Raw genomic sequence first — 17853 nt, 5'->3', positions numbered from 1 at the left:
AGAAAAGGGAACATTCTGAAATGTTCTTGCATGAGACCCAATAGATTCCAGTTTGGCTACTTTTACGCTACTTTATAAGGGGGAGGATTTCCTGTAGACTCTTGGTCTCAGTATTTTTACTATAAAAATGTATATTTAACATGGTACGACAGCAAGTGCTTAATAATGGACCTGCTGCTGTACTCGACTCCGTTAATGCCAGTAATCCTCTTCCAGCCACGAATGTACAGAAAGACAAACTCAAAAGCCGTTAAATAGCAATATTTGAAATAAATGGTGTAAATCATACATGGACATGATGGTTCTTCATCTTAAGGATTGGATTTCTCACACAAATCAAGACTTTAAATACCGTAAATCTTTTCCTTTTTTTTTCATCATAAACGTTTTCGTTGAGAAAGTCGAGTTTTAAATGCACTGTACAACTTATTTTTTGTTGAAAATATAGTTTATCCCACTGTCTTTCAGTTGTTTGTTTGTTCATTTTTTTGTTTTGTTGAAGAATCCTGTACACTTGGTGTCGGTATTAAGATTGGGCGATATCCTGATCATTGGAGGGACGAGAAGAAGAGGAAGGGAGGAGAGCAGAGGAGAAGAAGAGAGGAGTTGTGTCCAGTGCCATTGTTGCCCTCAGTGAAGACGCTGCACTCCGTACCTCGGCTCTCTTCTGTCCCGCACCTCGATCTGGAGAGGAGAACACAGAGGATCCTCATTATACTGATTTACGAGAGAGAAACATCAAGAATAAACGTTTCAAAGGTAGTAAGTAGGTAGCGGTGGCGGAATAATTGAAAAAATGAGTTTCCCGACTCAGGATCGTCCTCCTCGGGTCTGAACAACAACTCAAAACGTGTTAGTATAGAATAGAATTTATACTATCTTTATCCCTTTAAGGGGGACATTTTTCTCTGCATTTGACCCATCCCTGTATATAGGGAGCAGTGGGCTGCCAATGACAGGCGCCCGGGGAGCCGGGGGTTCAGTGTGTTACTCAGGTACACTTCGACACGTGACACGTCCCAGTCGGGGATCAAACCGTTGACCTTCCGGTTCCCAGACAACCTCTTAACCCAGTGCGCCAAGGTCGCCCTAATAAGCAAGTAAATTAAATAAGCAATTAAAAACAAGACATCTCCTTTTAGAGTCCATGTTGTTTTCCCATTTCAAGTTAAAGCTCATCAACACAACAAAGTCGTGCCGTATGAATATCTACGGGAAAAAGAAATTCCTAACTCGGTAAATTGACGCAAAGAGAGGAGCAGGGGATGCATCGTTTCCTGCACTCGTTCAGTGTCATTCTACTTTCCCATAATAGTCGGTCTACTGCTGGTCACGTCGTCGTCTGCTGCAGCTGGCTGTCTGATGATGAGTGCTGTGGGGTTTTTGGCGCATCTTGGAAAACATTTTGCACTTGTGTCATTTAATGGCCCATTAACACCGAGCGACTGCGTGCCGATCTCCCCTCGTGGCTGGGTTGTACAGCTCTTATGTGATTGGCAGCCGCAGCGTGATGTTGGGTTGCGTTACTCCAAAAGTGAATCTCTGTAAACACGTTCTGCCTTATGGAACAGGACAATACATTTGGTATCGCAAGTGTTCTGGTTTTCCGTTTGTAGTCCGAGTAGTGTTGATCAATCACGTCAGAGTAGGCTTTGGCTGAATGCAGGTAAACACACAATTTAGCTTTTCATTGGTTCGGAATTAGCTTGTAAGCTGACTACGTCTCTCAACTCCAACATATTTAAGTCTGTTTGGATATGCTTTTTTAATTTGAAATAATACCGATAATAGTTCATATACACGGTAGTCATATGAGACATATGGGCGGTGGGTGTGGCTATGGGGGCAGCATACGGAGCGATGGCATGCAACAATAAATCACTGGTATTACTGTCTCTCAGCAATAAATGATCAAACAATCTGCTTGGGTTTGCAATCTGTGGGATGATTTATGAGTCGGACGAAGGACGCCTCCACCACCTCTGTCAGCCACATAACGCGGAGGAGCGCTGTACCATGCTCAGAGGCTCATGCAGAATGGAAATGTAGAATGGAAATGTAGAATGGAAATGTAGAATGGAAATGTAGAAGGCAAAAGTCAACTTACCCTCGACACAGCAAAATCTGCACAAAAAAAAGAACAAAAGTGTTGGCACAGACACGGTGAGGCAAGAGCAGAAGAAGTGCATGCCTGTGTAAAAACATGAATCTGCTTATGTAGGAGTTAGGCATTTAGGTCATGATGAGGCTTAATGATGAACTAAATCAATAAAATGACCCTCTGTGCTGCCACAGTTTTCATTCATTTCATTTTCTTCTCATTATTGAACTTTGCTTTTTCAACTTTTGTCCGTCACACGACGATACAAACGCTTTCATGGATTGTCCGCAGGTTGTCACACAGTTTTGTTTTGGAATTTTATATAAAGAAGCAAAAGAAAACATTTATTTATGTGAAAGAAATGCGAGCGAAGCACGAGATGCATCGAATGTGTAAAAAAAAAAGAATCAGTGACACTGTCAATGAGGTTAATCAGATGAAGACGGAAAGACACGCCCACGCTCTGGAACATCTCCAGTTACCATGGAAACCATGGCGGAGAGAACCGAGACGTCTTATGTCACTTTTCCCTCTCGACCTCTTTACTCCGCTCTTCTACTCTGCCTGAATATCCCTCAGTCCTCTCATGTCACGGATCCATCTTTCACCCTCGCTCTGGTTCTGTTTGTGTTGTTGCACGTTGTGTCAAATCTAACGCACGATCCTCACGCAAGGAGACTTTTTATTGTTTGGCATTGTATCTTTTACTCTTGCCCCTCCAATGCCTTCTCCTGCCGTTCCTTTGCTCCTCTTCCTCTTTCCCTTTGCACATTGCTGAAACAATGCAATTCAAGTGTCCTGACGCAACATCGTGCAAACTGTCAGAAGCCCTCCGGAGGCTGGAGAAACGACTGAACACAACACTGAGAGCAATGTGGCTGAAGTTGCTGAGGTGAGGTTGGTGTGTCGTCTAGTTTTCGACCGGTGCAAATCTTGTTCACGTTAATTGCCTTACAGTTAAAAGGGCCACTGTGTGGCATTTAGGGGCATCTATAATATTCATAAGTCTTTTTGTTTGTTTTTATCAGTGCAATTTTGCATAGAATGAGCCGTTTATATCTACATAGGGAGCTGGCCCTCTTCAAGCAGTAAGCCATGTTGCCCCGCCATGTGTCTACAGTAGCCCAGAATGGACAAACCGAACAAACAAAACTGAAGGCCGCCGTAGTTCTCTGACACAATTGTGAAACTGAGGTAACGTGAGCCGCAGAGGGGAAAAACCATCCGCCGTCCGACTTAGTTTTCTCCTAAGTTAGTGTTATTATGGTGTGGATGCAGCGGCTCTTGTTATCGCAGTCTTGGAAAGTGAGGAGAGAGCAGGTTCAGTTCATTGCAATCTGCAACCATGCTGTTAGATGCCACCAAATCCTACACACTGTCCCTTTAGAGGCCTAGAGGCCAACTGGGCACCTATAGCACACTCCTGTGTCACTTTTTAACATGTTCATTTTAAGTGGGGAAAAAATCTGCCAATAGTTATATAATATTGTGTAATAAGTCCTTTGATCGATGTATACTATTTTTTCAATTTCATCAAATACCCATGCTATTTTTTAAATGTCTAAAAAAAGCTGAATCCAGGCTGATTAGACCATTAAACAGCGCTTGTCTGGAGGACAAAGAAGAGGACAGCCCAACAAAAGAAGAGCATTTAGGACTTGCACATCCAATGTGCGGGAGATCAGTTTCTACCAGCGTTATATCAGAGTTAGGAGCGACTCTCCAACAACCCCAGGCAGCCAAAGTCTTCCCACACATATCCCAACCTCATCATAAGTCCTCACCCTCAAAGTCTGTTCTCCTGTATATGAGTAAAGCCTGCTGGTTGAAAACACTGACAACAAAGCATAAATCCAATCTCCGAGTTGTTTATAATATGTTTTTCTATCCATACAGAGTTATGTTCGACTAAAATGATTATTCTACCCTGCCATGCAAAACCAATGCCACTCCTTATTTCCATGTCTCCTACATGGATCATAGATTGGTGGAGAATGCCTTCACTGACCTTTGTTGTCCATCTGCAAATCATCAAGATAGAAGTCTGTCTGCCGGTTTCCCAGGACGAAGGCCAGGAAGGAGAGGATGAGGGCGTCCAGGATGCCCATGATGGCCAGCATATAGGCCCAGCGTACAGAGCAGTCGCCCAGGGAGTACTTCCCCGTCCGCTCCCCGCACATGTCCCGGATCACCTCGGCGTCCCATCCGTTGGGGAAGATCATGCAACCCAGCACCAGGCACACTCCTGCAGCAGGACACAGAGGAGGAGAGATTAGAGATTACAGGAGCACGATAAAGAGAGTGTAATGGTGGTGTTGGAGGAGTAAGGTTGGAGACAAAGAAAGAGAGATTCTAAACAACAGAAGGGGAAGAGTAGAAGTTGAGGGAGAAAAATGTGCTCGACAAATTGAGCATATCTTGAAAAATATGACAAGCTAATAATGAAGCTAGTTTAACACATTTAGACCAGTAAATTCGATAATTATCACATCATTGATATGCAGAGCAGCATGTGACGCAGGCAGCAACCTCCACGTTGGAAAGCGAAGCCAACGTAGAGGTGCCTTAAACCTGCATTCTTTCTAATGGCTAATGGCAACTCCTCTGGTTGCAAAACTACAAAATGGTGGTCCACAAACCAATGGACACAATGACTACTTCCACTTCTTATATACAGTCTGTGATAAAATACAGCACTTTACATTACGCTGCATCTTCACTCCAGACCACACATGTCTTTTCTACGGGCAACATCACTTGTGGTACACATGTATGAAGGTAGATTTGTGTCTTTATTACGCAAACAAACAAAAAAAGTTTTAAAAGCAAAAACAAAGTTTTAAAAGCAAAGAAAAAAGTTTTAAAAGCAAATATATAAACTGAGAATAATTTATTTGTTAGTTTTGCTCATGAAAATAAAATCTTTGTTTGAAAAAAAAGCTTTGGTTTCAAAACTAAAAGCTTTGGTTTTGAATCCAAAAGCTTTGGAACCAAATGTTTTGGAGCCAAAAGCTGAGTTGGGTGTAGTGGGCGGGGCATACGCTGCTGAATGTAACCAGGACTACAAATTGTATGCATCCATCATGTCTAGGAGAATGGACTCCTTCATTCCTGACCTAATTGATAGCGACCAAACTGGGTTTGTCCAGGGACGGCAAACGCAAGATAATATTAGACGCTCTCTTCATGTTATAGACAATATCGGCGAAACCAAATCAAATGCTGTGCTAGTTAGCCTAGATGCTGAAAAAGCTTTTGATTGCGTGAGCTGGGAATATTTGTTTTTGGTTTTAGAACAATTTGGTTTCGCCGAAAAGTCAATTAACAGTATTAAAGCTCTATATTCTGCCCCAACAGCGAGAATCAAAATAAATGGACGTCTTACTGACCGCATAAAATTGGAAAGATCCACTCGTCAGGGGTGCCCCCTCTCTCCAACTCTTTTCACACTCTACATGGAACCCTTGGCACAAGCAATAAGAGAAAGCTGCGATATAAAAGGAATTCTGATAAAAAATAAGGAACATAAGATAGCGTTATACGCTGATGATGTATTACTATACATCCGTGACCCAGATATCTGCCTTCTCAACCTTTTGGAACTCCTTGATAAATTCGGTACATATTCAGGATACAAATTAAATATGCAAAAAACTCAAATATTACCATTTAATTACAATCCTTCACCTTTTATAAAGGAAAAGATCCCCATTAACTGGTCACAAAAAGCAATTAAATACCTCGGAATTTGGTTAACTCACTGTACTAGTGATCTGTATAAAAGAAACTATGAAATTGTAAACAAAAAAATTAAAGAAGATCTGAGTAATTGGTCAACACCGCTGTTGAACTTAAGTGCGAGAATTGATATTATAAAGATGTCCATTTTACCTAGACTACTGTATTTATTTATGTCACTACCAGTTAAAATCTCAGCCAGACAATTCCAGGAGTGGGACAGACAGATCTCCACATTCATTTGGAACGGAAGGAAACCAAGGGTTAAATATAGCACGTTAAGCATCAGTAAGGAGGGAGGTGGTATGTCTCTCCTTAACCTTAGAGAGTATTTCCATTCCGCCCAATTAAAAATACTAGTTCTTTGGTGTGATAATGGTTACGAGGCTAAGTGGAAGGAGATGGGCAATGAATGCAAAGGTATTCCAGTACAAGCAATGATCGCAGACCACAAATTAATGTTAACTTATCGCGCCCAACTGAACCCCATTGTCTCATTCACCCTGCACACCTGGTTTGACGTTGTAAAGCAATTCAATTTGTGGACCCAGTTAAGAAAACTTGGATGGCTTGCATATGACACAGAATTTACACCAAATAGTATAGATTCTAGATTCAGGTAACGGACCAAACAAGGTATTACTGCTTTCTGTACAATAATGGAGAAAAACACATTACACAGCTTCCAGATATTGAAGGAAAAATACAATTTAGAAAATTATGATTTCTTCAGATATTTACAGTTACGGCAGTACTTTTCAAAAGAAATGAAGAGACATGAGGTAAATATGGAACCGAATGAAATAATAAAATGAATAGTACGGGCATACATTGGCAGCTCCAAATCAGTCGTTTCAAAACTTTACCAGGGAATCACAAAGGGCAGAGGAACTACCACAACATATGTCAAGGAGAGATGGGAGAAAGAACTAGAAGATCAAATATCCAGTCAGCAATGGGAGAATATGTGTGGAACCGTGTTCACTACTTCCTGTTCAATGTATTGGCGTGAATTTAGCTGAAAGAACCTTGTTCGTTTCTTTATTACCCCTAAAATGAAGACATACTTGGTCTCAATAAACCATACATGCTGGAGAGATTGTGGGGAGGGCTGTGCAAATCACCACCATATCTTCTGGTGCTGCTCCAAGATACAAACATTCTGCCAAAACGCTTGGACAATTATGCAGCATATTCTTGGGCAGCAGATCTTATTCACATGCAAGTCACTTTATTTGGGTGATCTACCAGAAGGAATAACAGGAAACGACAGATACCTCATGAAAATATTAACGGTAGCAGCAAAAAAAAGCTATTACTTGCAAGTGGCTACAAACCGAACCACCTTCAGTCGAAAATTGGATTGAAATCATGAAATTCATGATATGGAAAGACTGACTTTCCTACTGAGATTAAGGAAAGACGCATACATAGCAAGATGGACAAAATGGACCAAATATTTGTCAGAATAAGAACTTGGCTGGTGATTTTCCCTCCCTAACCTCATACAGGGTTTTTTTATTTGTTTTTTACTCTGTTCATTGCTGAAGCTGATATCTTTTAAGAAGACAGGTACTCGCTTCAAACAGAATGCTACTTCATCTGTGAAAATCTAGACCTTAACATAAATATTGCTGTGTGTAGAATACACACAGCTTCCAATACATCATTTTGATATCTGATCCTGGAGTTGTGGTTGACACGAGTGACGGACAATGTTGTTGGCATGCTGCATGGTTGTTTTGATGTATTTTGTTTTTTGTTTTTGTTTAATTTAATTATTTGTTCAAATGTATTTCCTCCTGGCCTTTTGCCAGGTGCATGAATTGTTAGTTTTATTTTTTACTTGTTTAGGATGTGTTTTTGTTTTTCTTTGCAACAAAAAAAACTAACAAAAAAACCTTAATAAAAATATTGAAGTATAAAAAAAAAAAAACGTTTGTTTGCGTAATAAAGACACAAATCTACCTTCATACACATGGACATTTAAACGGATTTGGCGTTGAGTTGAAGATTATTACGCTTCGGTCCAAAGAAATGTTCAGAAGATTCAACGTCCGCAACTTAACTGGTGTGCAACTGTGAATATTTTGAATGCCATGTGTGCCTGTTGAAGGATGTTGGGCTGCGTTCAAACACTGGAGCTGCTGTGTGGAACGAGGCGTATAGTGGTTGAGAGATCACGGGCCGACATGTAGAACGGAGGAGTAAACAAGGAGTTCAGACACTACTGATCTCTCTCTTGCTGTCGATACAGAGATGTAAGAAAACAAAAAGATTTCCATTCGCTGATGCAACTGTAACTATTTAAAAATTCAAGGGATTTGATTGGCTGTGTGCAAAAAACCTTCTCTGGGGAAAATAAACAGCAGTATTCCAAGCTCTTTCATGTTATTGCTACTGAGGTTTGGTGCCTTCATCGGACAGCTTACGGTATAAAAATGGCAGGAAATACAGCGAGACAAAGGTCCGGGTAAGAATTGAACAAGGACAGGAACATGTTATGCTCGTAGGGTCTGAAGCGGATGGATCTGAGTGTATTACCCTGGCACATTAGTGATTCCCTCTGAAGACCCTGTGTTTCTCCCACCACCCATCCATCATGAGCGAATGGTGAAGTAGTGGCAACATGATGAGGGCGGATATCAGATGAGTCACCACCTCTCTGTGCACCGGAGAGCACCACGCAAACGCGAGGAGTCGCATCTCAGGCCGAGACACACGCAGCTTGGAAAATGCGACCGCTCCTCCGTCCGAATGATTGCCGGCATAATGAGAGAATGTAATGGAAGAGAGCACAATGATGATAACACGGTAAGTAGTGAGAGAATAGAAGAGCGATGGACGTAATCGTCGGGGGAAATCATCATGGTATTAGCTTCTTTTATGACCTTTATGCGAGATATTAGCATAGATGAGAGCTGATAGAAATCAATAACTGGGTAAAGAACGTCGGGTTACGTGTTTTATGGCTTTCTGATGAATGTTTCCTCATCTGGCATGAAACTTGTCCGACGTGCTTAAGTTTAGGCTTCCTGACAATGTGGATGCAGAGCCATGGCCTGACACTTCATTCTCCTGAACCAATCATTTCCCTTTGTGCTAAATATTACATCTTGCTTTGGTGGAACAAACACCAAAGCCCGTGTGTGTGTGTGTGTGTGTGTGTGTGTGTGTGTGTGTGTGTATTGCTGAGGGGGCACTTTACAAGGATCTTGCTCGCACCAGGGTTCACCGGCCCACTTGGCACGGGGCTTTCACCCTTCTTTTCCCCTTTCACTCTATCCTTCCACTCCTTCACTCCTTCTACGTAGTGTTAATTATCTGTGCTTTTTCTGTTTGAATATGAATATAATTATAGTTTTGGAATGTAAGCTGAGCTTCTGATAAACCCTTTCAATTTTATAAATCCACCAAGTAAGTAAAAAATGTTAAACATAATGCCAAACGAATTTGTTGGTATTGAAAAGCCAGCCTTTCCGTTCTCCCCTCTCTCTTCCTTGATCATCTCCTCACTCATCCCAGCCTCCTTCACCAGCTGAGGAGCGTGCAGTGGCTTACATATAACCATATCATGTGTCATCTCAGTTTTTTATTGAGCAACGCAAAGCAGTTCTGTGAGATACTGAGGGATCAAAGATACCCTCTGGCCAATCCATCTAATTCATAAATAGATTTGTTATTTGGGTGAGCCAAATGGTCAGCTGGCACGTGAGAATGCGGACAGGTTCGATCCCCACGGAAGACATCTGTGGGGGTCGGCTGTCCGTTCATCGTGTCCTAAATAAAGCAAGACGACAAACGCCGCCATCGATTGCCTTAGAAAACAATCCGCAAAGTACCTCCAATATGAAGCTTATCCAGTGTTTATGATGAAGCTGTATAAGCTGCAAATCATCATCATCATCTTCAGAAGAAAATAGCTTGTTTAACACTAAAAATCCTGAAAGAGAATGAATAATCCATCTTTTTGTTCAGATTGAGGCACATACAGTACGTTACTCCATAAAGATGACATATTAATGAGGAGCATGGATGATGTATTGTGGAGAAATTCTCCACTCGTACTTCTACATCTCATCAACATGCTTCAGGGGCTTTCTCATTCTTTCTTCTGCTTATTTTCTTACACACACACACACACACACACACACACACACACACACACACACACACACACACACACACAGTGAGTGACAACGCAGAGACGGTCAAAAGAATCCATTATTCAGCTGTCAGGGTATTTTTAGAAACACCCCGGTGACTTTGGAATTATTTATTAAGTGGCTGATAATTAAAACATGCACGTTTTGTTGTACGTTTTGGTTGGGAAAAGCCAGCCAGAAATCTCAGAGAGAGAGAGAGGGATATCCCTCGGGGATCGTCTTCTCTCTCTCTCTCTCTCTCTGTCTCTCTCTCTCTCTCTCTCTCTCTCTCTCTCTCTCTCTCTCTCTCTCTCTCTCTCTCTCTCTCTCTATTTCTCTGTTCTATATTTAACTCGACCACTGTAGCATCTATTTAGCTCCTGCAGGAAACTGATGTTTGGTGAGTTGGTTCACATGTGTGCAACAGTGCTACCGAGCGATCTGAGCGTGTACACATGGACTAACGACAAAACACACGTATGCACTCTTTCCATGTTTGGTAGTGCGGGAAAAAAAAAACGAGCTCCAAACATTATCATTAATAATTTAACCCTCACACCGTCACGTACACATTTACCCGCTGTCTTGCTCGATGATCTGAACACACACACCCATTCACTCGCTGTGTTTCCCTCATTTTGTCACACACACGCGCTCTTGTTCGTTTTCCCTTTGCATTAAGACATGTACGGTACACTTCACACTGCTTGTAAGAATAAAAATGGACAAGGTGGGTGGTCTGTGTGTACACGTGAGAGAGTGACAAAGAGCAAGAACAGAGAACATTGGTTATTCATCAAACGCTGTGTTTCTCCTTTTCAAAATGAAGAAGTTCATAAGGATTTGTTAGTCTGCAAACTAAACAACAAAACTGTCTGCAAAAAGAGAGTCATTACGTTGTGGGTTATCAAGTATTTATCAGTGGGGGAGGAGGTATTCAGGTCCTTTACTAAAAGCAGGCGGCAACCTGAAGTAACTGAAGCCAATTGTATTAAAACTTGCATTCTCTCTAGTGTCCAGCAGGGGGCGACTCCTCTGGTTGTATAGAAGTCTATGAGAAAATGACTCTACTTCTCTCTTGATTTATTCCCTCAGTAAACATTGTAAACATGAGTTTATGTCTCAATCTCTAGTTTCAAGTCTTCTTCAATACAGCATGATGTTCATTTAGTACATTATGGTCCATTTAGAGTCAAACAGACCATGAAGCAGGGGATGCTTTAGGGCGGGCTTACTGTGATTGACAGCTCGCTGCCGCTACCAGAGCCGTATATGTCTCTACGTCACTTCTCCGCATTCCAAATATGCTAACTTTCGTTCATTGGTTGCAAAAAAGCCAAGATGGCGTCGACAAAATCGTCAAACTCAATTCTTCAAAATGGTAGTCCATAAACGAATGGGTGGCGTCATGATGACTACGTCCACTTTTTATATACAGTCATGACTTAAAGCTACTACGAGGAACTTTCATTTTGTCTTGATTTTGGCGGTTCCCTGTGGACAAAAGCGGTAGTGGTTTCTGAGCACCAGACGCCCTTTAGAAAACCTTTTGTTTTACTGGAGCAGGGTCAAACCTGTCCCGCTCAGTCCTGGTTCTGCTTCTCCCGTGCCTCCCCTCCCTCCAGCGGGCCCAGCAATACAGCCTGGGTCTCCAGCAGCGTGGCATCGGTCTACAGGGTATAAACACTAATACCACATTGTAAAAATACTCTGCTGCAAGTAAAAGTCCATCAGTTTCAGCATCAAAATATACTCTGTACCAAAAGCAAAAGTAGGCCGACTCATTCTGCAGAATAGCCCATTTCAGAATACTACATAAAAAGAGAATGCATAAGAATTATTGATGCATTTATGTGTTTACCTTCATGTTGCAGTTGATGTAGGATGTAGTTTGTGTGATGGTCAGGGAGATGGATGGGTGTGTTACTTTCATGCAGAACACTGGAATTTGCACCCTGTCACTTACATCAATGTCACACAAATAATAAGTTAACTGTAACTACGATCTTTCCTTGATCTGAACGAAATGTTTTCGTTGCCGAAACTAAACCATTCATCTGTATCTGCAGATGTAAGAAGTGACCTTTGACAAGAGTCCAGGCTGCAACAAAGTGTCAGGCGATTTAAGCAACTTTTCCGTTCTGCATTTCTTGGAGCCGGAGCTGCTCTGGGGGCATCTAGCATCTAGTGTGGAGCTGTTGGCTAATAATGTGACATATGGATATGAATATGAATGTAAATGTGCACTGAATGTGATGAGTGCAGATGAGTGAGCAGGCCACTTGAAAGAATCGAAAGATTGTAACTAATACAGACGTACTAGCGGGCATTATAAGGCATGATTAGTTACATCGATTGTTACTCAGCAGATGATATGGAGTCGATCACAGACATTTAGCTAAGTGTCACAATGCTGATTCACAGATATGTTGCAACTGACTAACTACAGTCTGTTCTTAAGGAATCCATCATTGTCTGTTTATTAATAAGCTTTTCTTAACATTTGTGGAGGCACAGATGTCACTGGTCTTTATTGCTACTTTACCACCGAGGAACAAGCGGTAATGCACGGCAACAACATCAGCATCACTTCGGCACCGAGTAGAGCGCACGCCACGGTTCAGACTTCATAAATAAACAAGATTTTACTCAGGAAAAACAGCAAAAAAAAAATACCATCCTCACTGTCAACTATCTGATCACAGTATGGATGAAGTCAGCATTATTGCCGGTTCATCCCTCATGCTAACATTAGCAGAACAGTTCGTTGCCACAAATCCACCACACTCAACTCGCTCCGCTGTTCACTGTCACTCTCGCTAACACAGAGAAACACACCAACCAATCATTGAAAACAAGTTGGTGTCCGGTTGTAGATGTTCCGTTTCATTCTGACAAACCTACTAATGACTTAATGACAGAAGAGCATTCACAAAAGAATTTCTGTCTGAGAGAGTCTGTCCACCTGATATTTCTTTGCAGTAGTATAGACTTGTAGACTGTCGCATAGAATCCCTGAAAAGATTTAAGAGGGGACATGGATGCCTCTCATTTACAGAATGCTGCCACTTGTGACTCAATTTTGTCAAATGAATCAATCTAAACTACACCGTTGTTTAATATATTTCATGTCACAGTCGTGTGAAACCCAGGGCTGGTCAACTCCCCCGCCCTCCCTCGCCATTAAACCCGCTATTGGTAACAGCGAACCAAAATGCATCACAACCTCTTAGCCACAGGTTAATAGTTGCCTTAAAGCTGCACAAATTACTATTCTTATGAAAAACAATTTATCAAATTGACATGTATGATGTGAAAAGTTTTGCCCGTAAGTCAAGATGATCACCCACAGTCCACCTGAGCTCGACAGAGCTTTTGGCTCCTTGTTTTTAGTTTTGTGACCGCCCGACTCTGCTCTCATCAACCCCATGTCAGGACGCAGGACAACTCCGCACAAATGATAATGTTCTTATTTGTGTGGCGTCTATAGGGGACTGTTTTGTTCATATCATAAGGTCATGTGTTTTCAGATTGATCCGCTACCGCAAAAAGTGGCCCAAACAATGAATGATTTAATAGCTTTAATAATATAATGCCAAACATGATGTCCAATCCTTTTAGCTTGGAAGGTTTTTCATTCACGCTCTCTATTCCTCCAAGTTACTATTTCCATGTTTTTTCTCTATTGCTTTTATACACACACACACACACACACACACACACACACACACACACACACACACACACACACACACACACACACACACACACACACACACACACACACTCAAACCGACCATTCTCTGACAGGTCGTTTCTCCCAGGACAGCTCCTCCCCTGAGCCACGGCCCATGTCCTGCTTAGTTCTGTTTAATATTGCAACAGACAGGGAAAGACGTTACAGAGAGATGGAGGCATGAGCTGATGGCGGATAAGAAGAGAGTCATCAAGCTGCAATGGCTTGTGGCCCACTGAGCTTTGCTGGTACCTCAGTTCTGCTGGAGGGATGGAAGGAAATGATACGAACCATAAACAGGAGAGGAGACGGGGGAGGAGATAGAGAGGATGGGCGAAGTGAACAACATATTTCGAGTGCATTGACCTTATGGGCCAACTGAAAATGTTCAGCTCGTGGAAGCCAAGACCGACTGTGTCACTTTGCTCTGCCAAGAGGTCTGCGCCCCAGTGTTTTGGCCTCGGTTTCAATCTTTCATTTGATTGAACCAATAAGTCCCATTAGTTGACCACGATATCGATTTTTTTGCCATACTTGTTGCTGAGTTTCCCTAATTTGAGAGAACCATTCACTTAGAATTCTGACATGTAGCTACAGGAGTAAAACCGCTGTCCTATGTGGACGTTAACACTGTACTGTACTTAAAGCCGACACAAGGGTGAATGGACGAGGACATTTTCATTGGGTGAACATTTTGGTTTCACCTTCCTGTTGCGGTAGCATGCTCGCAGACCATCGCGATCGGGGACCCGAAAGGCTCCCTAACTGACACTCTCAGTCCATTTGGCCTGTATCTCAGCCACCGCCGCTCCAAATTGGCCCTCGCTGTATTTGCTGCGGTATACTCTGTCACTGCGCGATGCCAGGAGACCTGCCGCGACGCCCAGCAGGGCAGAGTGGATGATTAAACTATCATCTCCAAGGTGGTCTGCCAAGCCCATTAGACCATTTACCTCCACTACACATCGCACGAATCCACTGGAAGGACAGTCGTTAAGTTTCACAAACTCTGACATGTACACCCAGATTAAAGGGAAGGCAAATATCAATTTAGATTTAGAAACAAAGAATGGAGGTATATCAAACAAACACAGGACTTTCACCCAGTAGACAGCTGTTTGTGTCCTGAATGAAACAAAAAAACAGCTTTGACTTCTTTCAATGTTACATTTAAATGTTAGTGACGTTACATAACAAAACCTACACATTTTTAGCCAAACCATGAGTTTTTACGAGACATAATCAAGTAGTTTTGTTGTGTCTATTTGCATTATTGCCTCAACTTTGTGTATAATCGTGCTGTGCAAAAATGTTGGCTTGGCAGGAGTTGTATTTGTAATGGGGAGATTTTACGCTGCAGCTTTGCTACTTTTACCTCTGTAAAAAGATCCACCGCTGCTTTTCTTTACCCAGTGTCTTGATTCATGGTTTCTGAGACCTGGGTTCAATACCTGTGAAGTCATGAAGATTTGTAGAAAAAAAATCGGTACCTCCGCTATTCTGTCTGATTCATGCTGATTGTAGAGCACCAAAACCCTTTCGACACACTTGGCAGAACAGAGGACAGAGTGGGCAGATGCGGATGAGGAAAGGAACAATACAGGAGGAAAGAAAGTGCTGATCTCCCTCTCTGTCTCTCCCTTCCTCCCTCCCTCCCTCTCATTTAGTATGCTGACTCTTTCCGTACAGAAAACTGACTCCCACGCTATTCTGCCTGGCCTATTTATCAAATTGATCGGCTTATGAAGGAGTCGGATGCACACAGGAGGCTCGCTAGAACTGTGCGTATGAGAGAGATCGGGGTAGGTGCTGCTCTGGCTGCTCAGAGGTTAAGTCCTGCTGACGTGGTCACTTTACTCTCTCGGCCACAAGACGTTCGATCACCGTGGATTCAATTCATTTCAGCCGTTTCTTTTCTGAGACAACAACCGTTGCAAACAAATAACTGGAGATCAGTGTAATTTAAAAGAAGACAGTAGCAATACATCAGAGCAGAATGTTCCTGTGCGGATTATTCGAATAATCAGTCAATATGAGCATCAGAGTCTTTATCCTGAAAGTGGAATACAACTTAAAAAAGACAAGAAAGAAGAGCTGAAGTAATCAGTTGAACAATCAATTAGTTAGTTGATCGTCAATCATCTGCAAGGATTATTACAAAATTGATTTGTCAAGTAATTTTTCAAGCAAAATGGGCAACAAAACAATAGGATCTGATTCCAAATGTCAATATTTGCTATTTCTCTGTGAACTGATCATCTTTCAAAACAAGATATTATGTCACCATGGGCTCAGGGTACTTGTGATATACATACTTTCTATTTGCTTCTTGATTTAATTGATTATTTATCGAGTAATCAACTTGTTTTTTTTTTTTTTTTTTGAAAATAAGTGTTAGTTTCCCCCCCTACTGTACACAATGGCGTTTGTAGATGGACTATTAGTAATCAAATGAAACCCGAATTTGACACACACAGCATATAATAATTTTGGTTGTTGTTGATACTGTATTGTTATTGTTATTATACATCCTTTCTTGTTCAAGTACCTTGTCATCAATATTAAATAGTCATATCTCATGTACATTCATTTTGTGTTTGTAAAATTTTAATATTGTGGAGGCTTCAAAGTAAGCCGGGTTTTCTGCATCTCCCTGCACAGTGATATTATTTTTCTTTGTTGTGTTTGTGTGAATTAAATTGAATATTACTAAATATTGCATTCCTTATAATGTTATCTCATGTTTCTCACACAACGCCACCTTCATGTGCTACAGCTCTGGCACCTCCACAAACCTAAATGTGTCAAAGTTACACTTGTCGCCATCGCTAAAGCTGTATTGTCCGTGAAGGTAGCACTGTAATCTGCACACGAGAGCAGGAGACAAAAACATCACCGTCCTAAAACAATAAAGATGTACATGTAATCCAATCGACCTGGATTCACCCCATATCAAATGGCGACGTAAGCCCCAAACGACGTCACATCACATCACACCACGTTGTGCACGGCGAGTTGCGAATGGATGAACGAATGACATTTGCATCCATTAAAACACATCCTAATTAACCGCAACAGAACGTGGCCTGCGGCGCTTTAACCCAAAGCGTGTTGGTTTTCACGCAAATGGAAAACCTGCTGCACAAACACCTTTTTTAATCTCACGTCCACCCGCAAGAACTCTCACGCGATACGATAGTTCTACAGGAGCGCGAGCCGGTGCCACTCCAGTACACTGACCTCAGAAGTCCGTAAAGATGTTTTGATGATGTCACACCAGTTAGTCTCTCACGCGGCTGGTGTGAGTGTTTGTGTGTGTGTGTGTGTGTGTGTATTCTGTGTATAATAATCAACTATTAATTCAGACTCATGAGTCCATATAGTATCAAAGTATATGTAAATGTATAGTCTGGAATAAAAATAAGATATGTATTTGAGCTTCTAGAGACCGACAGATTTTGGTGGATCAGGGACTGAAAAAGGTGTCAATGCAGCAGTGAACTGTGGGTAAAGTGATTGTCTGATCAATCCGGTTATCGGAAAGTAGAATGCATTCATAAAAAGAAATGCATTCATAAAAGATTTCAAATTGTGATATAACACCAACACCCCTGGATGCAAGGTGGCGGTTCGTGCAGTTAAAACAGGAGGGTCAATGAGTTTAGGACGGGGTTTCCCCCCTCATCAAAAGGCATTGTAGGCTAAGTGACAAGGTTTGCCCTACCGCACAGCAGCTGCATCCAGGCGCAGGTCTTGTAAACGGTGCAGGTGTTGCAGAAGAAGAAGAGCGCCATGCAGGCGATGCAGGCGAGGATCAGCACCATGGAGAGCAGCACGAACACCGCGGCCGCCTTGAAGCCGCTGGACGGGATAGAAGCGAAGTCAGCGAAGCTGCCCGCGCAGGTGAGGTCTCGGCTGGGCGACGGCCCGGGGCCCACGCAGTAGTGGAATAGGCCAAAGTAGCCGGTCTGCGGCGTGCTGACGCTGTCGCCGATCCAGTAGGGCTGGATGAACACCACCACGTTGACGATGGCGAAGCAGATCGTGAAGATGGCCCACAGCACGCCGATGGCGCGGGAGTTGCGCATGTAGTTGTCATGGTAGATCTTGGAGGCTTCTTGGGAAGGCAACAT

General features: G+C 42.3%; 1 protein-coding gene across 1 annotated transcript; it reads right to left on the bottom strand.

Annotated features, from left to right (window-relative positions):
• Positions 1 to 630: 630 nt before the first annotated feature.
• Positions 631 to 17853, bottom strand: LOC306781338 (LHFPL tetraspan subfamily member 4 protein-like; the record flags this gene model as incomplete). Its single annotated transcript, XM_079274155.1, has 4 exons — positions 631 to 684; positions 2108 to 2124; positions 4110 to 4346; positions 17445 to 17853. The coding sequence occupies 4 exons, from the start codon at positions 17851 to 17853 to the stop codon at positions 631 to 633; spliced, it is 717 nt and encodes a 238-aa protein (XP_079130281.1).

Source organism: Melanostigma gelatinosum, assembly GCF_949748355.1.
Source record: "Melanostigma gelatinosum genome assembly, chromosome: 8".
Lineage (NCBI taxonomy): Eukaryota > Metazoa > Chordata > Actinopteri > Perciformes > Zoarcidae > Melanostigma > Melanostigma gelatinosum.
Note: the sequence above shows the minus strand (reverse complement) of the source record. Positions and strands in the feature narration are given on the sequence as shown.